The 24,258-nt window shown below is 46.9% G+C and overlaps 3 protein-coding genes across 5 annotated transcripts; 1 reads left to right on the top strand and 2 right to left on the bottom strand.

Annotated features, from left to right (window-relative positions):
* Positions 1 to 306: 306 nt before the first annotated feature.
* On the bottom strand, positions 307 to 5,456 carry LOC120825025 (actin-related protein 2/3 complex subunit 1A). Of its 3 annotated transcripts, none has more exons than XM_040186307.2 (11): positions 5,003 to 5,456; positions 4,264 to 4,357; positions 3,963 to 4,067; positions 3,568 to 3,790; positions 3,297 to 3,404; positions 3,045 to 3,148; positions 2,810 to 2,918; positions 1,968 to 2,043; positions 1,700 to 1,893; positions 1,246 to 1,336; positions 307 to 1,150 (listed from the first exon to the last, which is right to left on the bottom strand). In XM_040186307.2, the coding sequence occupies exons 2-11, from the start codon at positions 4,325 to 4,327 to the stop codon at positions 1,112 to 1,114; spliced, it is 1,113 nt and encodes a 370-aa protein (XP_040042241.1). In that variant the 5' UTR covers positions 4,328 to 4,357; positions 5,003 to 5,456; the 3' UTR covers positions 307 to 1,111. The 3 variants fall into 3 exon arrangements, with proteins under 3 accessions (XP_040042241.1, XP_040042242.1, XP_077935658.1); XM_040186308.2 differs by having other exon boundaries at positions 4,802 to 5,430; XM_078079532.1 differs by lacking the exon at positions 5,003 to 5,456 and adding an exon at positions 4,486 to 4,806.
* Positions 5,457 to 8,733: 3,277 nt separating this feature from the next.
* Positions 8,734 to 14,406, bottom strand: abcg2b (ATP-binding cassette, sub-family G (WHITE), member 2b). Its single transcript, XM_040186293.2, has 16 exons — positions 14,205 to 14,406; positions 13,608 to 13,773; positions 13,188 to 13,247; positions 12,968 to 13,085; positions 12,715 to 12,870; positions 12,140 to 12,297; positions 11,793 to 11,944; positions 11,509 to 11,601; positions 11,242 to 11,393; positions 10,806 to 10,957; positions 10,376 to 10,465; positions 9,871 to 9,995; positions 9,354 to 9,508; positions 9,142 to 9,231; positions 8,999 to 9,051; positions 8,734 to 8,907 (listed from the first exon to the last, which is right to left on the bottom strand). Exons 1-16 carry the CDS (start codon positions 14,341 to 14,343, stop codon positions 8,760 to 8,762), a joined length of 2,007 nt encoding a protein of 668 aa, XP_040042227.2. The 5' UTR covers positions 14,344 to 14,406; the 3' UTR covers positions 8,734 to 8,759.
* Positions 14,407 to 14,967: 561 nt separating this feature from the next.
* Positions 14,968 to 19,052, top strand: hapstr1b (HUWE1 associated protein modifying stress responses b). The gene is made up of 4 exons (XM_040186309.2): positions 14,968 to 15,477; positions 16,828 to 16,908; positions 16,998 to 17,273; positions 17,361 to 19,052. The coding sequence occupies exons 1-4, from the start codon at positions 15,282 to 15,284 to the stop codon at positions 17,597 to 17,599; spliced, it is 792 nt and encodes a 263-aa protein (XP_040042243.1). The 5' UTR covers positions 14,968 to 15,281; the 3' UTR covers positions 17,600 to 19,052.
* Positions 19,053 to 24,258: the final 5,206 nt, after the last annotated feature.

Here is a 24,258-nt window from a genome sequence, read left to right on the forward strand (position 1 = left end):
TAATTTAGTGAGCATGTTAGCATTCAGAGGACAGATGCACAGCCTCAGTCACCAGAATGGCTGTAAACACCTAGACCCGTTCAACATGCATTAATACACTAACAAAAGAAACCAATAGCTGCTTTGTGTAGTAATGGAATGAACCTGCAGTTTCAAGGGTTTCCTCACACGCTACATCCTCGAGTCAATTGAGCATTTCTGAAATAAAAGCAGTGAACAAAAAGGGAAAGCACACAAAGAAACATGCTACTAGTGCAAATCCAGTAAATGCATTTAGACGGGCAAATACAAAAGAGAACAGTCGAGTGAGTTGTGTACTTTAAATGTACTTCATCTTTATTTTATGTCTACCTCATGATCGGTTACATAGAAATCCTCCATCTTTTGTGGTTTTAGTGAAGCAGCTAGAGAGCCGAGCGCTGGCCGGCCGTGACTCCGCACTGCTGCTTTCTCTCTCCACCATCAGACCCTGTACAGCTCTCTGCAGCAACATGACCTCCGGATATCAATAACGCCGAGCCTCAAATCCCAAACGATGCCTTCCCCTGCTGAGGAAGATCTACCGCGTGCCAGCAAGAGAAGCGTCACGTCCTGCTTTCTACTAAACATTGATATTCAGAGATCATGTTAAGGTCGATCCAAAGGAGAAATACAGTCCCGACTTTTGGATAAAACGCACCGTTTAGTGTTCAACTTTTGGTACAGGAGGTTAAAGAACATAAAAAAACACACACATTTCACGTCACGTTTTAATACGTGTCAGGGGACCTTTTCCACTTCGACACCTGGTTAACCTTCATTAAAAAAAAAGAAAAGAAATTAACAGTGATGTCACACGTTAGCTCAGTCTGTGTGTGTGTGTGTGTGTGTGTGTGTAGCGTATGCGTGTTTGTGTAGTGTGTGCGTGAGTGAGTGAGTGTTTGCACACACCCATACGAGTGCGCCATGGTCTGATCAGTGCTTCTGCAGACACTCATTAGGTGGTCGGTTGTGTGCGTTACTGGCTGCGTCGCAGGAGCAGAGGGGGTGAGGAGGAGAGGAAGGGCGGGGGGGGGGGGAGGGAGGGAGAAGTGAGGCCTGCTGCGTTTCTTCATTCATCTACAAGATATCTTCACATGATGCGGAGGCCCTGGATAGAAGCTTCTAGACTCTGAGGAGGCGGACACAGAGACACACCAGAGAGTTAGCGCTGAGAGATGTGGGATAATCTGGGAAAGAGGATCGCTGATTTACGCGTGTTTGTACCTTGAAGTCCCAAATGGTCATCGCACCATCGATGCCTGTGGTGCAGAACTTGCGACAATCCCTTTTGTCTCCTTCATAGATAGACACTTGGCTGAGGGAGAGACACGGAGAGAGTTTTAAAAGGAGTCGTAGACTAGCACGACTGGGGAACAGAGGAGTCTGAAGGAGTACACACACACAGCATTGTGATGATACAAAGCCAGTTGAAAATCAGGAAAGTTCACTTTACAGATTGACACAACAGGGTGTTAATCAGTACCTGGGTTGTGCTGGTATGTGGTTTTTATTAGCTTTAAGCAGGATGGATTTATACCCCTTGTTTACAGACTTTGTTCAAAGCACCTCCAGCATGCAGATACCAAAGGGAAATGAGCTTCTCACCCAAACCAGGGGTAGGACAAGGCGAGATGAATTCCTCGTCTGCCCCCGTTTGAACCCTGTCAGTGGGACTTACGTGATGCTGTTCTGGTGCAGTGTGTCCAGTGCAGTGTTGCGGTCCTCCGTGGTGGCTCTCTTGTCCATGTTCCTGAAGCGCTCCATGGCGGAGATGTTCCTCTGGATGCTCTGCTTGGGGAGGTCGAGCTTCGACACAAACGTCAGCGTTCCACCGTCGTCGCAGCGGAACAGCATGGGGCAACAGTCGTGGCCCTGAAGACGGGGAGCAGAGTTACAACGGCATTCATTTCACCACGTGGAGACACGTTGGTAAGCGTTATTCTTACCGCAGCTACTAGACTGTTCTCGGAAACAAAGATGACGCTGAGGAGAGGCAGGAAGTCCGTCTTCAACTGCGAAGGACTGAACGGTCACAAACAAATTAGCGTCTTCAGAACCAAATATTTTGCTGTACTTAAAAAAAACAAATAAAATAAAATACAGGCAGCTTTCCACAAACAATTTCACAGTTGGTGTGTTGTCGGATAAATGACTGGGTTGTGTACGCTGCAGTGGGAGCAGGTTTTCAAGGAGAACATGTTAAATTATTATCTGCCACAGACTCCTTCCTCTCCCTTTCCTTCCATTTCATTTGTTGACACCAGCATGTGATTATGTTGGTGGTGGTTTACGTTCATCAGCGTTTGGCACTGCGAGTAGCAGATCAGATAAGAAATCATGCCAAATGCTTCTTAATTTGTGGTATAGTAACGATTATACATATAATACGTATGTATATATATATTTATACTCTTTCTATTTTATTTGACCTAATTAATCAATTATATTTGATATGTAATTTGTTAATTCAAGGTTTTGTTGATCTCAGTCCTATCAATGGTCCATATTGCACCGATCAAGTACGTACCAAAGAAAAATGCAGCACGCACCATCAGGAGGAGGTTTTACTATTGTGCAGGATTTAAAATACTTTAAAACAGCATGAGTCAGGACATGCAACCAACAAGCATAAAGCCTTCGGTGTTAGACACTTTGGTGTGCAACACTGACATAACACAAATATGTAACACCGATCAACATGTTTGTTTGCTCATTAGAAAACTCCCCACGAGGTGTTTAGCAAAGACCTCTCGTCGCCACCACGATCAATGGGTATAAATGAATATACCTGGCCGTCTTCGAGCTGTCCACCACGGTGACAGTGCTGTCATGGCTGACCCAGGCCAGCCGGTTACCAGAGGCTGAGAAAGCGACAGAGTGGACCCAGCCCCCCCCACCTAACAGACACACAGTGGATACAAAAGGGCAGACTGTGGTTAGTTTAATGGGGCGCTTGGAGTCATATGAAGTTTTTTTTTTTTTATCATCACATAAAAAATAAAAGAAAAGAGACAGATACAGACCCGCTCCTCCAAATTCTGCGAGCACAGCGCCAAATGGCATTTTGCTGCCCCAGGGTGTGGGGCCGGGTTTCTCTTCCACCTCCTTAATGTAGGCTGAGAACACCCTGGAGGCCAGAGAGGGAGGGGAGGGAGCAGTGCAGACAAAAAAACAGAGAAAAAGAACAGGAAGCAATTGAGGGAGAGGACGTTGGCATATTTTTAAATCATTCGCTCTTTATCTTTTGAAGGCTTTTCACTGTTAACGACATTCACCTGCATTTGAAGTCACAGGATCCCGCGGCCAGCAGGATGTTGTTGGGATGCCAGTCCAGACTGAGGATGGTGGAGCGTACTGGCTTCTTGATATGCTTACTCACCCACCTGGAGCATTTGAAAAAGCACAGGCATCTTAAATAACAGTTTAAAAAACAGCTCTTCTATATTTCCATCGAATAGCCATGTATAAATCCAATGATCATTTCAATGTGGATAGTGCTCCAGTGACACTGGAGAAAAAATGTACTGGTTGTACAAATAGTCTCACCAGTCGTTCTCAGACTCAAAGTAGCAGACTGAGATGAGTCGAGCGCCGCTCCCAACGGCAAACTTGTTCTCCAGTGGGGACCACTTGACGAAGGTGGCAGCTCGGTTGATCCTGAGGATGACCAGCGTGGGCTTCCATACTCCTTCCTTCTGGGACCACACATAGGCGTTGCGGTCCGCTCCACACGTCACGATACGGTCACTCTTGGGAGCCCAGTCAATTCCTACAGGACAACACACAACGGAGAGAGATGCTTAGACTGACCGACTGTTGTCATGAAGTGAAAGGAACATCCCGGAGCTGAATAAGCTTTTACTCCAAACGCTCCATTCAGAGTGAGAATGTGAGCCGATGGCAGATCTGTTCAATTGCTTTTGGGTTACTCATGGAAATACCTGTTATGTGTCCATTGTGCTCCTTCAATTCATGAGTCTTAACCCACTGGTTGCCACTCTTTTTGTAGATGTGAACTTCATGGTTGTTTGGACTGATGGCAATCTCTGCAGAAAAAACAATGACAACAAAAACAGCAGGTTAACAGATAACTGACATAAGAAAACATGCTAAACCGGTTTCTGCAAATACTGACAACAAACAGATTGTTTGTTTTCATGATGCATAACCTGTGACTTAACTAACTGGTCCGTGACGTTTACGCAGGCGGTGGTATTCTTGAATTGACATATTGAGCCTTACGTGTCCTGTCGTGGTTCCACGCGTGGCAGGTGATGGGTTCCAACAGAAACTGATGAAGGGACATCTTGACTGGGTGTGGTCCTCAAGTGGAACTCTGCGAGGTCACAGAGCGAAACTTCGGTTCGGCAACAAGCGACACATGAACCCGAGCGGGCAGCTGAGCGGAACCTTCCCGCTGCCCGACGGATGACAGCATGAATACAACTATATGTGATCACTTACATTACTTTACATTAACTTCACTGCAGCGTTACTCGAATCACAAGTTAGCCAAACCCAAATCAACACACGAAAAGATCGTTCGACTAAAATTAGCCAACGATAACGTTAGCTTTAAAAACATGGCAAAGCTAACGAGAGCCAGGTGGTTTCTCCAGTAGTCTGTTTTATCACCAAAGCATGCCAGGTTGAACACTTGACGTTAAACCAACTGAAGTAAACTGGCTTTGCTAGCTAACGTCACCATCATATCGGTGACTCGCTCGCTAAATTGTTTACAGCAAACATCACGAGCAAGTTATTTAAATTGCTAGCTTACCGCTCGCCGGTGTAAAATGGGCCTAGCAGGCAGGTTGGTTGACGTTAATTTCTAAACAAATAGATCGACGAGCCGCTAGCCAACCAGTCGGCCTCTCTTTCCTATGTCAGACTTCGGGTTTTCCTGGGAGGAGATGCCTTTACTCGCGATGACAGCCTCGCCGGCTAGCCGCACATTCCGCTAGCCCGCATGCTAACTTACCTCGTCGGTCCGGTTCTCCGTGCGTGCACTCTCGTTAGCCGGCAAGCTAAGTTACGTTAGCGTTGGGGGGGGGGGGGGGGGGTAAAGCTAAGGAATGGACCTGAATTCGCGGACTCTGGTCAGTCGACACGAATTCGTCCGGGAATGGTGAGGAAATGTCAAGACGGCCAGTAGGCTACGACCGGGAGCATCCGGCAGCTAAACTCTGCAGCGAAACCCGTGGATGCTTGGCTGGTTGCTAGTGCTACCTTAGCCTCATCACGCTAGCTGTTACGTCCAACTGAAAACCCCCTCGTTCACACCGACGTCTCACAACCGAAACCACGACCAGTGCGAAAGGGCTCCTCTGGTGGCTCAAATAAACCTGTTAAAAAACACGGTTTGGATGTCGGTGCATCCTGTGCACAAATACTGCATGTGATTAACCAAGGAGGGGGTCCAGAATGAGCAGTCTTATTGTGAAAATCAATTTTTTAAGGTGATTCTGATAGTGTGGTTCAACGGTGTAAACACTGTACTTTACTGTACAATTTGTGGGAGTAACAGGTGTTAAATATGGTTAAACGTGGATATGTTCTGAACCTCATCATTCTGTGCGGGTGCCAGCTCACTTCACAGCATAATTTAAAATACACAAGCAGTGTAGGGTTGTGCAGTCGTGTCTTTCTTGCAAATGAGAGTATGATCCCTGCATCATTTTGGCAACACCATATTCACTCGCTTTCACTCCTGGAGCTGGTCTGCACCACCGAAACACACACACACCTCCACCAGGTACATGCACACTTCTCATCTGCTCCCATTGTGAATATGCAGAGCCGGCCTGAAGGTCATATTCTCTTTGTTGTTCTTCCCGTGGGACTCAGTTATGTCTCGTATTTTTCATGTGTGAAGGGACCAACATACTGATTTAATTCCACTGGTACTTTTCAAAGCACAACTCTCAAAAGGCACTGGTCAGATAATGTTAGGATAAGATAATATTAAGAACGCGTAGCGTGACTAAAAGTTGAGTTGAGAGGAGATTGTTGTAACTTGTATCTTGTCCAGCTCTTATTTAACCAAACTGATGTATAATTTATGTCTTACAGGTCGGCGCTTGGATGCTGCCTGGTTCAATGTTTTGTTAATATTTAAAGGACGTCTATCCCTCTTGTTCTCGCTGCCAAAGCGTCCCCCATGTACGTAGGAAGATAGTTATTTTAAAAACACACAAGATGACAACTAGTTAATGTGTATGTAGATACATGCACATTAAGTCAGTTTTCTGTAGCAATATTTGCTCACATTTTCCAATAAAGGAGGAGCACTGAACAGAAAACAATGCTTAGCTTGGACACAAGAAGATGGTGTGTATAATGGCGGAAAAATACATTTAACAAAGAATTGGAAGATTCCCATAGTAGCTTTTTCCGTCGGCCGATAGATTTTGGCCGAAGATTTTGAAGATGCAGTTCAGTGCTGGAAAAAAGCTTGTGGACCCTGAGTTATTTTTTTTTTTGCATTTGCCAAGCACAATCTTTTTTTTTTAAATAAATGAAGTCGGAGTTTCTATGGATTTGCCGCCATGCTGCTCAGTGCAGAGCCCCAACTCACTTTCAATTAAATTGTCATTGCACCCTGTGTGGATTAAGCCTGCAGGTGCACTCGCGCTGCGCTGTGTGTAGTAAATGTGTGCTCACTGACATGACACTAGAGGATTAGAAGCGTGGGTTTATTTTAGATCATTGAGCCTCGGAGTAATGAGCATTTAAGATGCCAGCCAAAACCCTTGATTCCCCCCTTGGTATGAGGTCACATCCGCGACCTTTGCGGCTCGCCACGCCACGCCCTCCTGCAGCTCAGGTATAAGACGCCGTCAGCATGTCAGCTGTCCCAGGGCAGGCGAGCACTGGGGGATCTCACTGGCGTACCACTAGCTGCTGACCCCTGCATGGCAGAGGATGCATCAGAGTATCTCCCCTCTCTCGGTCAAACGCTTTCCACCTTAGTGGCCTCGTCTCCTTTCTCCTGGCCCTTCAACCGCAAAGCAGAGCTCCTCTCCTATTTGATCCTGTGCGTCGCCAAAATGCCGTTCATCCCGCCCGTGTCGATTGCGCGCTCCGCGCCGGGACGCCCCGCGAGGGAGAGACCCGTCGGAAACACTTCACCTGCCGCTACCTTCCCCACGGGCCAAAGGGGGGACAAAGGCGGGAGCGTGAAGGAGCAACTCGCTTCAAACCTCAAGCAGTTGGGTAAGAAGAGCCAACCCAGGAGTTTTCTGCCAACTGCCAAAGCGGCGTCGGGGTCCGAGCTGCACGCAAAGAGAAGGGGGGGACCGCTGCCCTCCTCGCAAACGGACGGCTTCCTGGCCTCCAGGTCGGTGGGGTCGCCGTCTAAGACGCAGCACCACAAACACGTGAGCCAGGGCTTCGCGGAGAGCGAGCCCGGGGCGAAGGCCCAGGCCGGGCGCCAGGAGGAGGTCCGCTTCACGCTGACTCTCGCGCCCGAGGCCGTTCTGCTGCTGCGGCGGAGGAACAGCGAGAGGCGGCAACTTTCGGCGCCCAAAAACGGAGCAGGGGGCGTTTGTGGGAGCGCATTGGACCCCAGACGCAGGCGGGAAAACGTCTCTAAGAATCTTCAACCGGTGACACAGAGACTCGCAACAAGCGGCAGAAACAACGCTGACGCTGAACCGGGAGACATAAGTTCAATCGTGAAAATCTCCCTTCTGAACGAGCGACATAAGTACGACGATGTGGAGTACGAGGAGGAGGAGGAGGACCGCGGCGTGGACGAGCGCGTGCTGATGAAGTGCACAGAGTGGCTGCGCGGGTTGGAGAACACGCCGGTGAAAGTGGGGCGCGGCCTGAGGAAGAGCGCGAGCGGAGGGGAGCGTTTCTGAACGTGACCACGAGGAAGTGTTGCCCATCGGAGGCGTCGTCCTCGAACCTGAGGATGAATTGACGATTCGGTGTCGGCGAGAGGCTTTTTGAAGGCGTTTCGTTGCTGTGCTGGAGAGAAGGAGGAGTAAAACGATACGCTACATATTTCTGTTTATTGCAAAAGCCAAACAAATCATGGAGTTTTTGGTTTGAAAGGTCTTCTCAGTGTAAACTTATAATATAGCTTCAAAACATAGTTGGTACGGAAGGTTTGTGTCAGAGCCTCATAAAGAGTGGAACAATGTATTTGAGTTGGTTTCTGAAAGCTTCTCTGTCCTATGTGAATCTTTTTCTAAGCCTTGTGGTCTGTTTTAATTATCAGAATATCTTTTGGAAAACTTGCATAAAGCAACAGGAACCGAGAAAACCGAGTAAAAGTGAAATTACAATTCCCTCACTGCTTCTGTAAGCAACATAATAAAAAGACAGGAGAACTTCATGCATTGATTCTCAACCTGGAGAACTGAGAAATGTGATTATTTAAAAAAAACGCAAAGGTCCCTTGTTAAATCTGAGACCTTCGCTTACTTTCTCAAGTGTAGCTCACGTTGTCTCTCTGCTTGTAAGTAGCTTTGTAAGGACTTAGATGTTGGCTTGGCTTTGCATGTACATTCTCTCGTGCACGGATCGAGTGCGCCGAGCAGCGGCTTATCCAACACGTGTGTTTATCTGTGAGCGGGAGAGATAGTGATTTTAAGGGACATTTAATGAAAGCTCATTTCATAACCTATAAAATAGCTTCTCCCCCTCCAAAGTGCGGTGTTTGAGTCATTTGAGGCGGGTTAAATAAATAGAGAGAGCACAAGGTTGATGGATGCATATACAGATGTTAATCATTTCCAGCGGTTGATTCGGCGCAGCTGTACGTAGGCCAGGAACATGCAGGTCAACGTGATTCCCAGCAGAGCCACCTGGTTCTGCCAGAAGCCCCACACGGAGTAGTCGATGTCCTGACTCTTCAGAAACGCCTCCCCGGGGACACTGCAGCGAGAGACGAGAGAGAGAGGCTGGGCGTGCGTCCGTGCGTGTCATCGCGGTTTAAGCAGCGGCTCTGTAATCACGCCGCGCTCACCTGGTGTTGTTGCTGTAGAACAGCTGCCCCGACATCTCGTTGATGAACGCAGCCTAGCAGAGACAGAAGACCAGATCACATTCAACCCCGTTCTCACAGCCACGCCCTCCCGCTCTGCAGGGGCCTATTTTTCTATCGCTTACATTCAGTCCGTATCTGAAGACACTGATCCATTGCAGCCAGGAGAGCCAGCTCAGCATGGCATTGAGGTTGACGAGAAAACCACCGAAGACCTAAAAATAGGTCAACCAAGAAGGAAAAGAGAGAATTATACACGTACACATCTTCAATAGTCCACATTATGATGCCAGCCATGTGTATTGTGTGTGTGTGTGTGTGATCCTCATCATCTCACCATCATGAAGACAAAGGGCAGAGCAATGAGGATGTTGGCCATGGCAAATGAAGATACACTGGCTGAGACGAGAAAGGCCAGGCTGACTCCTGCCAGACTGACCAGAGACATGGTCAGGGCGAAGCACAGGAAGGCCTCAAAGGCAGGCTTCAATCCTGAAAGAGTGGTGGACCAACAGGAAGACAGAACGGAGGTATTAGTATTTTTAGTATTGTTATTAGCGGGTTGCCACGCTGTGGGTCATTAGACGTGTAGCTGAAAGGTCAAATGAAAGGTTCTAGATATAAAGAGATCCGCAGCAGGAGCACGAATTAGGAAGGCGTGCAATACAAGAACATCGTCTGGATTTTGTTTCTTTAAACTTTAACCTCTTTACAGCCTGTGCAGAGATAAATATGGTCTTCTTATTAAGTCAAGGGGGGAAAATGACAAACTCGCACAGTCTTAAAGTTCAGGAGCATTTGAGCGATACAATATGGTGTGTATTCTCTGTGTATGCGGTATGTGCGAGAAATACCCATCATATAGTAGGCGATGGCCGAAAACACAAAGATGGGGATTATGCGGTTGGGGATGAGATCAGCAAAGATCTTGGACAGGAAGTAGACGGACGTGCGGTAATAGCCACTGGAGTTCTCGTGACTGCAAAAAATATGAACAAAGACTCTGTAGAAGCACATTGACACACACAAAAAAAAAACCCATTGTGGCCCAGTTGAAAATGATGTGATTGTAAAGGAATCAATTTTGTCACTATAGCATCGCAAATATATTAATATGCAACGGAAAATAGTCCACAACAAATTTAATATTTACTTAAAAACAAAAACAAAAGGCCTGCTGAAGACGTATATCTGTCTAAATGAATGAACTTGAGGCAGAGTGTCACTTTTTCCCTTTTTTAAACAAACGTATCCTTTAGACAGCATTGAAAAGAAGATCTAACTGGACCTTGAACATCTTCGTAGTCATTCACCTTCTGAATAAGTCGCACTGAAACACAGCTTTTATCTTTAACTCACATGAATATGGCCCTTTCGTTGATAAAGAGCTCCACAGCGGAGAGGTTCCCAAAGACCATGTTGATGATAAGGAAGAAGAAGGCTCCACTCCTGTCGCCAGGAAGAGAGATAGAGAGTTATCTTACATTTACATCCCCTTACATTTATGACGCCCTGGAACAGCATCATAAGTCTGTTATGTTGACCGATCTCACTCATATACTTTATTCCAAATTAAAATCAGCCATCAAGCCTTTTGAAAAGTAAATATTTGTTCTTTATACATATTAAAATTTGCTGTGTCATTTTACTGCCTTCGACATGTAATAATCTACAGGGAAAACCTTCAATAAAGAAAGAACCTTTACACATTTAGATGAGTTTTTAGACGTAAGCACACACACTGATTTAAAGCAGCATCGCTGTCGTGCTGCAGGTTGCGGCACCGTACCTGTTCTGTAACGCCTCGGGCAGCGTCAGCGGCATTTGGTAATAAATGAGTCCCACCAGAATAGCAAAGAAGACGTTGAGAGCCAACTGGGCGTAAGAGGTCTGAGGGTTCCTCAGAGAGTTCCTAACCGTCCTCCCACACACCACGCACAACTGTCCCGCACACACACACACACACACACACACAGAAACATACATGGGTTTGTTTATGGACATGTTGTAAAAAGGGTTCATTCCGCGGGCAGCCAGACACAATGACTTAAGTGGCGCAGTCATCAAACTCTGTAACGTAACCTCGTATTCAGTGTCAGGTTCATCACAACAACAAAATACAACTGAGATTTTAAATCCCTCAGATATTTATTTGGTATAGTTTTATTTTTAGGAGTGTGTTTTCCAACGTGAGAATGCGTTTCTGAGAAGCAGAGTTGGCTCGCCTGGTAGAGGAAAGAGGTAGCGTAGTCAGCCGCCTCGTCTGGACCGCTGGCCCCGTCGCTGATGCTCTGGTTCACGTGGTCCAGCTCCTCCAGCACATTGCGGCCCAGTTGGGACTGGCGGTACACGTTTGCCAACGGGTTTTTATCCTCTTCTGTGGAAAGATGCAGAGGCCACGATGTAGATAAGGACAGTAGAATAAACGTTTATCCCTGTTTAACAGTCTTTGGGTCTCCTCAGACCATCCATACGATACACTTTAAGTGTACCTGCGGTAAGTGACACCAATGTTGATTTGATCTCTCCATTTGTGATGTCCATGAAGAAATCAGCTGGGTTATTGAAGGCCTCAATTTGGTAGCCTGGACGAAAACACACAGAAACACGTCAAAATACGTCAAATACACAAAACAAGAAACAGGAACAAGGAGGAAAACTAAAGTAAAACTGGAGAGCTTGTTTTTCATTTCAAGGGAAGAAGCACTCGAGACTTCACATTACAATACGGTGTCTATTTTTGATGGCAGAATTAAAGATGGACAAACACGCGTACCGAGGTTGGTGAAGTATTCCAGTGCCTGGGCTGCAGCGCCCGCGTACACCACCTCCCCTTTATGCAACAAGGTCAGGTGGTCAAACTGCTTGAAGATGGAGTAGCGTGGCTGGTGGATGGAGAAGATCACAGTCTTCCCTCTTCTGGACAGCCTGGACACACATGAGGACTTTGATTGCATTCGTATTGAGACAGAGAACACAAAGACAGCAGCAGATGGCGAAGGTGCCGCTGATTCACTGGGCATCACTGATACAGCCGACAGAACGTGTCCCAGAGTTCATCCTCCGCTGTGTTCATGCAGTCAGTGTTTTCTACTGTGGGAGTAACGAGTCATTGTGCTGTACTTGTTTAGTAGATTGATGATGGAGTTGGCAGTGTTAGAATCCAGTCCGGTAGTCGGCTCGTCCAGAAACAGCAGCGAGGGAGAAGTGATGAGCTCCATCCCGATGCTGCACCGCTTCCTCTCGCCCCCGGATACGCCGCGCAGAAACTCTGTCCCTATCTGCACACACACACACACACACACACACACACACAGACAAACAGTGGGCAGCACAATGACTTAGCATTAAACTCTGTGTTGTGACACCATAAACCCATTTCAGTGTCAGGTTGGGCACTAAACATAACTATCTTTATGTAAGTGATTTAGACTTTGCTCCAGGTTAAATATATTACATTATCAAAGTGAGCCTATAAATGTCACCCATACATTTGGGACATTGGACAGCCAAAGACGTATTTTCTCCCTCCATTTGTGAACGTTATTGTTAGAACACCATGCTCTCATTTGGGTACGGTTGGCGAACAATATTTCAGTAAATGCTTCTGCTCTTTCCGGAGGAAGCTATCATGTAAACTGACAGTCCACCACTGCTGTAGAGCCAGCGACGTTCCTCAGCTGTATGCAGCGCTGTACCTTGGTGTCGGCACAGTCCGTCAGGCCCAGGTCTCTGATGATGGCGTCCACCCTGTTGTTCTTATCTGCGGAGGAGTGTTGCCGACGGTCAAGGCGCAGATTGGCACTGAACAGAAGGTTCTCTCTCACAGACAGAGTGCCCATCAGGATATCGTCCTGGGAGCACACGGATGATGAAGGCACAAAGCACTCGGAGGAATCAGAAATGTAACAGCGTCAAAGGACGTGTGTGTGTGCGCGTGTGTTTGTGTACCTGGACGACATACGCAGAGCTGAGTCTGAGGTCCGCTGAGACGGCTTTCCCATCCACCATGACTTTTCCTTGCTTCAGTCCAACGGGGTCCTTTCTCCCTGCAATTACATCCAGTAGTCTGAGAAAAAGAGAAAGAAACTGACATTAATTTGGTTCGGGGTTGTAGACGTGTGAGACACAGGGCCTCTTTGTTTGCATGTTCAAGAACAGGTTTTCTTACGATGTTTTACCACTCCCGGTGGCGCCCATGATGGCGTTCATCCCGGGCCTCATGATGCCACTGCAACAAATAAAATATTAAATGTACAGAAACATGAAATAGCACAGACCGATATTGTTACACTGAAAGAACTGATTTGCATAGGTTTTGGCTGATTTTGGGGTCTACTTGAAAATACAAATAAATAAAGTAAGTTCCCTATGAATATTCACACTGATACACAGGTTCGATGAAATGAGCCACAAACAGAGCAGCACTACATCTCATAACTCACTGTCCGATATACAGCAACCATAGCGCCGAGGGCCTTTGTATAAAACAGGAAAAGGCAGCTGTGAATCAACACCTGGAGTGTTACGTCACACAGGTAGCCGGGAGATGCTAACATGCACTCGCTGATAAGGCAGTCAGTTCTCGTACCTTACATTGTTGAGGATGTGTTTTTCAGGGCCTCCCCCGCGGCAAACCCTCGCCTCACGAACACAGTAGTGCAAGTCGCTAAATGTGAGAGTTGGTCCTCGTTCCGGGAAATACTCGTCGCCAACGCAAACAGTCTGCTCCTTAGACATCTTCCAAGATACCGGTGCTGCCAGCGGAGGAGGAAAGGGGGTCAGAAACTTGGATTTGATGAGAGAGAGAGAGAGAGAGAGACAGGTACAGTCTGACACACAGCCCTGTGCAGTCGGACTGAGGAAGAGACAGAGATCAAGGTGAGAGAACACGTAACAAGTAGGTTCCTGTTATAAACATTTGATCTTTGGACTCCTTCAATCCCTGTTCCACAGACTTGTGGTGGCTTTCAAAAAGACAGCGTGAACATTGAATTTTCAACACAAAATCACAATGCAGCCAACACTGGATCCAAGAAGCACCACTAGTTGCGTGATAATAGTTTATAATGATTTAGGAGACAACATTTACACGTAAATAGTGCTGCAGTACATTTGTGATCCATCCATCCATCGGCAGAATAGTCTATCTGTATTTAGAGTGCTGGATGAGTCCTGGCTCAGATACCGTAACATTCCAAAGGGGTTGAGTTCAAGGCTTTTTCACACCAAGCTGGGAAAAATGTTGTATCTATGGGCCTGGTTTTATCCTGTTGAAAAAGGAAAGCGCTGTCACTTAACTGTTGAAAGCACATGCTGTTGATCATAAAAGTGTCTTAAAGCAATACCTAAACTTTTATAGAAAGAAACAAAACGTGGTTTATATCAATCGTATAACTGAAAACTTGGACTCTTAGCTCAATTTACCTCTGACTCTCTAACTTCACCACTTGAGAGACTGTAATAATAATACATTTTATTTATAATGCACTCTTCATCAACAGATCTCAGAGTGTTGTACAATAGAGTAATTCGATTTTAAAACATTGTACATTATGTCTCTTGACTTGACAACTGTGTTCATCCTTATGCAACAAAATACCAACGCAAAATCCTTGTATGTGCAAACTGACCTGGCGATAAAACCAAATATTTCAATGTTTCAAATATTTCTGATTTCTGGGACTACAGTGGGCATTTAGCATTATGAATAGTCTCCTGGCACTGGAGGGAATATAATGTATGTTTCTTTCAACGGGGATGTCATACTTTTGATCACATGTTGCTATGGCGTATATTACCACGGCCAGGCTGCCCCCTGCTGTACAGAATGGTGTGTGGCGGTCTAGAAAAAATATCCTCGGGTGGGATCAACTTTGTTTTTCTCTGACCTTTTCTCTTTTTCAACGTTGTCAAATCAGGCTTCGTGTTCAGCATTAAGAACCGCCCACATAAACCTCTACAACCAATCGCTTTTCAGTACAGCGAAAAACTGGGCGTGGCTAGAACCGGAGATTCTTAGGTGTTGTCATCGTGTTTCTTAGTTTGGTGTGCGTTACACTGGGCGTGCGGGCGGAATTTAAGACGTTCACAATGCGACCTTAACAGCAATTATTTTTATTTTCTATATATTGTTAGGGTTGTGTGACGAATTTCTCCAGTAGAATAGAGAAGAGAGAGAGTTAACTATTTCCAGAAACCAAACAACCCTATATTGTACACGGAGGCTAGTTTAGAAGCTACAAGCTAACACCTACCGTTAGCTATGGAGGAGAAGAAGGAGGAGGGAGAAGCGGAGATCCAAGAGCACGGCCCCGAACACTGGTTCTCCAAATGGGAAAGGCAGTGTTTGGCAGAGGCCGAACGGACGGATCCAAACGAAGAGGAGACGGAACAAAGCCAGCAGAAATTGTGGCACCTCTTTCAGAATTCGGCCACCGCGGTCGCACAGCTCTACAAAGGTCTGTACCAAATACACCGAAGTTCGAGCAAAGCTAATGCTAATGACGGCTAATCTTGCTAGCGGAGAGAGACACAAAGGGCACTGGCGAGGCTAACTGTTAGCTGTTTGCAGCCGTTCCACAGCACAACTAGCGGCTCCTCTTCCCGTGGCGTGTTGGTTGACACTCGTACGTGTATTCGTTTGAATTTTAGTTTTCAAACGTGTGTTTCCGCGGCCCCCCCGCTCCGTTGCCCGCGGCGGCAGCAGCTGTTAGCCCGCAAGCTAGCAGCCGCTAACAGCCGGTCACTGTGTGTCAGTGTGGGACACCGGGGCTCAATCTGACTCGCGGTGGCCCGAGCTGTCAGAGGGCTTCCGGGGCCAAAACACGCCGATTAGCACCAGAGCCGAGTGGCTCAGTGGAGTGTGGCTTCACGATGTTTAAAAAAAAATTAATAATCGGATGGATTCGTCCTGTCGAGACACAAACGGCTCACATCAAAATGTTTTTGTCCACCCGCTAACAGTTAACCCAGCTCGTCAAAATGGCGATAAAACAGGGAGGTGTTGGCCCACAGAAAACCCCTCGTTTGTTGTTGGTCCGTCGCAGAGATAGCTTATTGTCGCAATGGTGAGGTGGATTTAATCACATAACGCCCCAGAGACATTTTACATCCCGACACACAATCTTGTGTACTTTTGCTGACGACTGCGTTGTTAATATCCAGAACAAAATGGCGTTATGATTAAAGTAAACCGTGTCTCTGTTAAGTCCACTCTGCCTTGCTGTGTGTTGACACTGATTCTTGTAAATAACTTGGGTTCCTTTCAGCTTCTGCTATTGGCACACACTGAAACGGGAAATACACGCCAGCCTCCATTTGAAACCTCCATATTACGAATGGTTACAGCCGAACGAATGCTCGGCATGGCTTTGTTGATCGGGCTCTTGAGGGGCTGTCAAGCGCAGATGAGTGTGTCCCTGAACCCCCCCTTAGTCTGTAAGTCCTGCTTCAAAAGCAATGTTTGCTCATCTGAATCAAATGTAATGCGGCCAAGTCACTTGTAGAGGAAACCTTATGGACAGCTCCCACAGCGAGGAGCAACGGGTTGGCAGTGAAAGTTTAAATCATGAAAGGATCATTTAGGATTTGTTTCAGGCAGCGATCAGATTAAATCCAAGTTTGCCAATGCTCTCCTCCAAATACACCATTCCTGGTTCGTTTTCCTCAGTTGTATTTCATTGCCGCATTTCTGAGCGCCGTGACTGGAATTTATCTAAATAAGTTTGAGGCTTAGGAGCAGTGTTACACCAACAACACTGCTCCTTGCAGTTGTGACAACGTGCCTAACTTTTTGAATTTATTTCCAGATAGAGTATGTCAGCAGCAGGGCCTCTCTCTCTGGGTGCCCTTCCAGAATGCTGCCACAGCTGTCACCAACCTTTACAAAGGCAAGTCCCTTACCCACCTTGAGGTTCCTTGTCTGTTTTAAGTGTAATTTGCAATGTACTAAAGACACTTGTCCTTGTGTTTTGGTCAGAGAGTATGGAGGCCCGCCAGCGGAGCTATGACCTGGGCATCCACTTGGGCCACCAGCGCAGGAATAAGGATGTGATTGCATGGGTTAAGAAACGCAGGAGAACAATCAGACGCGAGGACCTCATCAGCTTCCTGTGTGGCAAAGTTCCACCGCCACGGACAGCTCGCGCCCCGCCAAGAGTTTCCATGGTGTCTGCGAGCCGACCATCACCGCCGGAGACGGGCAGCTCTGTGGAGACGGACCTGCAGCCCTTCAGAGAGGCTATAGCACTACATGGTATGTCAGAATGTCGGGTTTGCATTATAAGAATGAAGCCCCAGAGTCCATGCAGTTTGATAATAATTGACTGTTTATTTACTCCAGGCCTTAGCGGTGCCATGGCGAGCATTTCTGTGCGTTCTGGTCCTCCCGGTTCCCCGACTCACCCGGCCCAGCCCCTCAGCCGTCGGAGGAATGGTCTCCATGACGTGGACCTCAACACCTTCATCGCCGAGGAGATGGCGCTGCATTTGGATTCCACAGCCAATCGTAAACGAGGCCCCGCCCCCTGTAGTGATGTCATCACAGACTCACCTACCCATAAACGTAACAGGATGCTCTGAACTCTTCCGAGACCACTAATCCCTCCTCTGTCCTCTCCTTGGTGGCCGACTGGACAGCTGATGAGGACTGATGCCTTGGCCAACCATTTGAAATCTCCCTCCTTTTTATTTTAGTTGCAATGCTACAAATAAAGAAACATAACTTTTATCAATCCATACATTTATCCCCTTCTTTTCCTTTCTTTACCTCGTCTGTTGTCTCTCACATCCTCTCAATACTATTGTTAAGTTTTTATTTTATTTTGGAAAGGTATTCTTTCCCGTTGGGTTGCCCCCAATAGAAGCGATGTAGAAGCGAGCACACGTCACGTCCTTGATCCTTAAATCAAAGAATGTTGCATTTGAACGTGGTTTATTTGGCCGGGCTCCTTTTTTTTGTTCTTCACATCCAGCGTGAACCAGGCTGGTTCCTGCTGTTTGCAGTTCTCCTCCCATCATCCCTCAAGCGTACTTCCTCCTCCGTCTCCTCTGTGGGTTGCTGGCCGAGCCGGAAAGGACTGAAACCCGGGATCCTCTGCAGGCGGAACCACCTCCTCGCTGCGCAGCTCCACTCAAACTGCTTCTCAGTGTGTGTGTGTGTGTGTGTGTGTGTATCTCATTCTGCTGCTGCTCGGTGGTTTTGCGTATCTGACGGCAGAACTGCCACCTAGTGTGTTGTACTTGTCTTTGCCTTTGAGAAAGCTGCTACAGTGTCTCTGTTGTGCAACAGTGAGTGTGTACGTGTGTGTGTGTGTGTGTGTGTGTGTGCGCGTGCGGATGCACCGTTCTGGTAAATCCAGCAACCACTTGGCCGAATTATTTCCTGTTAAACCTAAATACTATATATTTTTCCCTCCTCCTTTTGTTGCTCTTTGCAGCCTAAACCAGGGTTTCATCACAAAGCAGGTCAGCCCAATTCACACATAACTGTGACCGTCTTTGCAGTCACAGTTTACGAACACCTTCCGTAGTGAGGGACAGGAGATAAGGAAGGTGTGTTTTGAACAAAGCTTTGCTGAATTACCCACAACCTGCATTCTTTTTCCACACCTTTTCTCATTGGTAATGTCACTTTTTTTCTTTTACAAATAATCCAAACATACAGTTTTCCCATTCTTTCATTTCACAGTACAAGTTGTTCAAAGCTTGTATTTTACCTACTTTGTTTACATTTGGCCCTTTGATAAGATTTGTGTGTTGTCAGCGTTTGTCCCTTCCATTTAAGGGAGTAACAACACTTTGACCCTTGTGATTTAAAGAGGTTGTTTGCCTGTGAACTAGTTGGCTGTGGTGGTTCAGCAAAGCTTTGGACACTTGTTGGGCTTCTTTTCACAAACTGCTTTGTGATACAATCTGGTGTAATGTGTGAATAACATGTAGGTGCTGTTATATGTGGTACATATTGTAAAAAGAAGTGCAAATCCATTGGGATGTCCATGTACAATAACAATTCAGACATTAAAAAAAGACAAGAGTTTGTGTAAGTTTTCTTTGAGTTTCCCACCAGTTGTGTTGGTAGTTTTTTACTCATTTGACTGGCAGAATGTCATTCATTGCAGGATCAAAAGGGATATATCTACGCCCCAGTCAGAAAAGAAAGCACATTCTATCTATTGCATTGCTTTTGTGTTTCATAAGTGTCGATTCTTTTATCTCGTCGTCTGTTTCTGTCCTTGAAAGAACTTGATACATGTCGTTCAGTCAGAGAGCAGAATAATCTGCTGGAGGGAGAACTGGTGGCTGTTTATCTCAGCTTGTTACTGTAGATCGCAGGTCGTCAACCAACTCATTTTGAGGCTGTTGTGCAGTGGAACGAGGTGACCACAAGGGGGCGACACAGGCCGCTCTGTCGAGTAAAACGTCAACATGCCACGTAATAGGAGCGTATTTAAATACTGAACAACTGATGTGCACTAAAACGTAAACAATTCCTGGCAAATTAGGAGGCAGTAATATAAATAAGAGAAGTGTGCACCAGATACAGGTTCCTTAAACACAAACTCCATGATGACAATTATTAAAATGACAGAATCACAGGTGTCCTGTGGGGTCACTGGAAGCATTAGTGTACAGTTACCTCGATAATAAACAGTAATTATCTGCTCTGGACTCTTAACACCAAAATAATGAGGAATTAGGACAGACTTGGAAACCAGAATCAGTACCACGTCTTCTGAGAAGGTTGTGCGTTCGGTCCCGTTTGTGTGTCTGCTGGTGAGAAGGACATTTTACTTAACAGAGATAAGCAAAAGCATCCTAACGGTAAGATAACAGCACTACTCCTCTTTTCCCACGCGTATCTGTCCCAGTGGACCACAACAGTTCCTCCCACGCAGATATTGTGAGTCTTTTTGAACACGCAGCAAACTTCCATCCAATCGGGATCCACCTTTGGCCCTCACTAGGCCATCTGCAATGTGTTTAAACAGTATTTGCTAAAAGAGGGCAAAGCATGAAGAACACTCCATTTTCAACCTCAATGTTGTAATGGAACGCAAACTACGCCAAAGACGCCCCCAGTGGACACGAGTCTGGATATTTGAGTGTGGACTGCACATTGGAATAAAACATAAATCCAGAGGGCAAATAAATAATGCAACCCTGTCCCACGCTGCAAAAACCTCTCTTTAGCCAAAATAAATATCATTGTTCCCTCCCTCTTTCCTGACCTTTGCCTTCAATCAACCTATTTTAATCCATTTCCCCAAAAAATGGTTAAAAAAGGGGTTTTAAGGCAGGCATCTGATATAACATCTGTCTAGAGCACAGTGCCAAAACAGACACATCATCTCTCACAGCCAAAGAAGACATCAGGAGGTGACACTTCCTGATGTCTTGACTTTCACGAGGAAAGCTTCCAGCCCCTCTGGGTCGACAAACTCAAAATTCTTCTAGTCCGCCACTGCAGAGGAGGACGAACATCTGCACGGCCTTTCTGACACATCCAGGGGGAATACGCGTTGTGTCTCTCCTCTGCACGGGCGTTTCTGTTTCCTCGCGTATCGGAAGGCTCTAATGGCTTCTATTGGATTCCACCGTGGAGGAGGAGCAGAGCTGACCGCAAGCTGCTTCACACTTCAAAAGAAGCACCGTGCACGTGTGTGCACGTGTGTGTGTGTGTGTGTACAAGAGAGAGAGAGAGAGAGAGAGACGACGAGAAGCAACAAGTGTCTGAATGTTCCAGAAAACCCCTCGAAGATGGCCATCTGGGCTGCGCTGGTATCAGCTCACATGCGCGCTCATACACACACACACACACACACACACACACATGTAGGTGTCTCCGAGGATGCCGGCTGGTCTGAACGAGAGAATTTGTGGTGTCTTATGAACCATTACGGAACAACAAACACACACACACACACACACACACACACACACAAACGTCCGTTCTGTGATGGTCATTGTGTGTCTGTGTGCGTTTGACCATTAGGGAGTTTTCAATGGCAGACAGCTGGCGATCAATGATGCGCCAGTTATCCCTCGTGCGCATTGTGCAGCGCCGCGCACGGCTCAAGAACAATGTTAATTGCTGCACCAGCTCGCGCTAATTGATGGAGGACAGCACGCTCACACACGTGCACACACGCACAAGCACATTAGCACATGCACGTAAGCAGAAGCCAATCAGGCAGACTGAGAATGTGTCCCCACAGGGATGGAGCAGCCGGAGAGCAGGGGTGGTGATGGGAGATGGAGAGGTGGTGGAGGGGACGGGCGGGGGAGGAGGACGGGGGGAGGCGGAGGAGGAGGAGGAAGAGAGGTTAAACGCTCCCCAGACAGCTGCTAGTCGGGGGGTTTTGGTTTTGTGCACGTAGGTGAGCGATCTCTGATTTTCTGGGGCTTTTTGTGAAAGTTCCTACTCTTGAAAACTAAATCATCCCTCCATCCCTTTCTCTCTAGCATAAACACACACACACACACACACACACACACACACACACACACACACACACACACACACAGCAGATCTTCAGAGCTCCCTGTGCAACAGCATGTCCCCGTCTTCCACAAATGCCATAAAAAAAAAGAAAAGAAACACGAGCTGATCACCATAGCAACACGTTATATATCTTCCAGCAATATTTATCCAACCCAGAGAGGAGGGGATGGTGGTGGTGGGGGTGGATGCAGAGGGGAGGTAGAGGTGGTGGTGATGATGATGTTTGTGTGTGTGTGTGTGTGTGTGTGTGTGAGGGGAGGGTCGTGATGCAAGTCCCTCTCAAAATCAGACGGTCATAATAGAAGCGGGCTTCGCGGTTCAGGCGAGCGGCCACGGGGCGGCGGCATCGCTTCATCGCCAGCTGCTTTCCGTCGTGTGTGTGTGTGTGTGTGTGTCTCTCGCACAGCTTACGGGTCTCGGGGTTTTCACTGCGACCAAACACCTCACCGGCTTATTCCACTTTCTTTCATTGGAAGGTGTGCCGAGGAGTGAAATTGGCTTTTTCGTGGTTGGAACGTCGCGTCGGTGGCACGCGATTGACAGCCGACTGAACGACAACAAAAGGGAGGAAGCCCCTCCAGTGTGTCGTCCAAAGCAATACCTACCGGGCGGGATTCTGGGCACGGAATTAAAGGACGGAGAAAAAGGTTGAAGAAGAGAAAAGAAGATGGATGTTGGGGCAGGAAGAGAGCTGGGATTGATTGCAAGGTCCTCCTCCTCCTCAAGCATGAGGATTAGATGTTGCGCCGCTGGCAGCGGATGGGTTTGGGCTCGATTCGGGATGCGTGTGTGTGTGTGGGTTTATTTTTTGGGCTCAGGAAGCAGGTTAAGCAAGGAGGGGGGGTAGGGGGGGGAGAAGAGAAGGAAAGGAAGGAGAGGGGAGTGAGGAGGATGAGAGGAGGGAGCGGGATGAAAGGATGTAGGTGAGTCTAGGAGGAGAGGAGGCCTAAATCCTCCCTGAGCTCCAGGGGGGGAGCGAGAAAAGACACAGGGAGACTAATGATGTGGGAAAGGGGGGAAAGGTAGAAAGACAGAGGAAAACAGAAGAGACCGACAATGTGCGTGTGTGTGTTTGTGTGGGCAAGAAGGTGTCTTGCTCATGGGCAGGGAGGCGGTTAAAAATTGCAGCACAAGTCTCCTTGCTCACGGGTTTATCCAGAAAAACCCAACAGGACCCGACAAGAGTCTGATAGGATCAGCTCCTCGATGCGTTCACTCACTCACGCACACCTACACACTGGCCCTCACACAGACACACACACATACGCTCACTTTCCAAAATTCTGTGCTCAAAGTGATATTTCTTTGGGGTACATTTCAAATGTTTGGGCAGGCTTTACCTGGTGGGACTTTTGGGGAAACTAGCCTTCGACAGGAGCTCGACCCCGCGCGTCTCCTCTGGGGCTCCGTCTCGCTCCCCGGACCCTCTTCACCATAAAGCTGGGAGGGCACCGGCAAAGACGGAAAACGCTGCTTTCATCCCCGCGGTGCTTCTCTTGGAGGTCAAGGACATAAAAATGTGTAGAGGAGGCCAGTTGGGAGCGAGTGCTTGTCGTTAGTACTTAAACATCTATGGATTTTAGTCATTAAGGAAAAATAGAGTCGTCAGGATGGATTAATAGTTGAATCAATTAAACACTGAGCCTTGTTTTTATTTTTTGGCTTTGTAATAACTTTTTTAAGTCGTGACATGAGCCTTAAAGCTCCGCTGCATGTTCTTATGAACGTGACAGGATGAGACTCAGGACGAGGAGGCAGATGGTGGACCTACCTGTGCTCACCAGGTAGAGCGAACACACGATCTTCACTCGATTGCTGCCTGCAGGTGGGAGGATTACTCCAGAACCCGCCGGACGTATCATTTGGGGTAGTTATGAAAGATTCAAATGGGTCCGAGTCCGTTTCGTCTGTGGAGGTCAGCTAGAAAGCTTGTTATTGGAAAGGGCATAATTTTCATTTCCCTCCTGAAGGAGACATCTACAGGGAACTGCTCAAGCCACTACAATTATATTCTTCAACGAGAAGAGCACTAGGCTCTTAATGGGCATAATATACTGCACATACTTTATTATGTCTGGCATTTAAAATGACACACTGCACTGAACCGTGAACTGAGAAAGAGAGGGCAGATTCCACTGTGAGTGGAAATGGCAGGAAAGTAACTTTCCTGCCATTTCTATGCTGGATTACTTTAAAGATCTACCCACCGCAGATGATCAAGTATTCAGATATCAGATTTGAGTAAAAGTAGCAATACTTCAGGGTGAACTATTTTGAAGTAAAACTCTTACAAATACAAAAGTATTAACATCAAAATATAATACAACTACTAATGATGCATAATGGGCTATTTCCCATTTAGAATTAGTGATGTGTCAATGTGCATCTTGCTTTAATGTTGCAGCAGAAAAAGTAGATCTAATCTCAAACCCGTTAAAATGTTACCACTGAAATATAGTTGACCGTAGTATTTCTTATATTTACTGAAGCAATAAGGCTGAGTACTTCTCTCCTCTAAGGGAGTAACAGGTATAATAGGAATCACGTTAAATACATTGGTGGTCCAACACTGCCCCCTACTGGCCCAGTCTATACCTGCACGATGCTAACGAAACGTTAGCAAACGTTAATTAACGCGCTAACCAAGAATTTGGCGTTTGTCTGTACTTCGTAGAGTGGAAATACGAAGCAAGTTTTACAAAGCAGTGACGGTCAAACAGTTTGCGTTAGCTGCTAA

The sequence above is a fragment of the Gasterosteus aculeatus genome, chromosome 9 (assembly GCF_964276395.1).
Source record: "Gasterosteus aculeatus chromosome 9, fGasAcu3.hap1.1, whole genome shotgun sequence".
Classification (NCBI taxonomy): Eukaryota; Metazoa; Chordata; class Actinopteri; order Perciformes; family Gasterosteidae; genus Gasterosteus; species Gasterosteus aculeatus.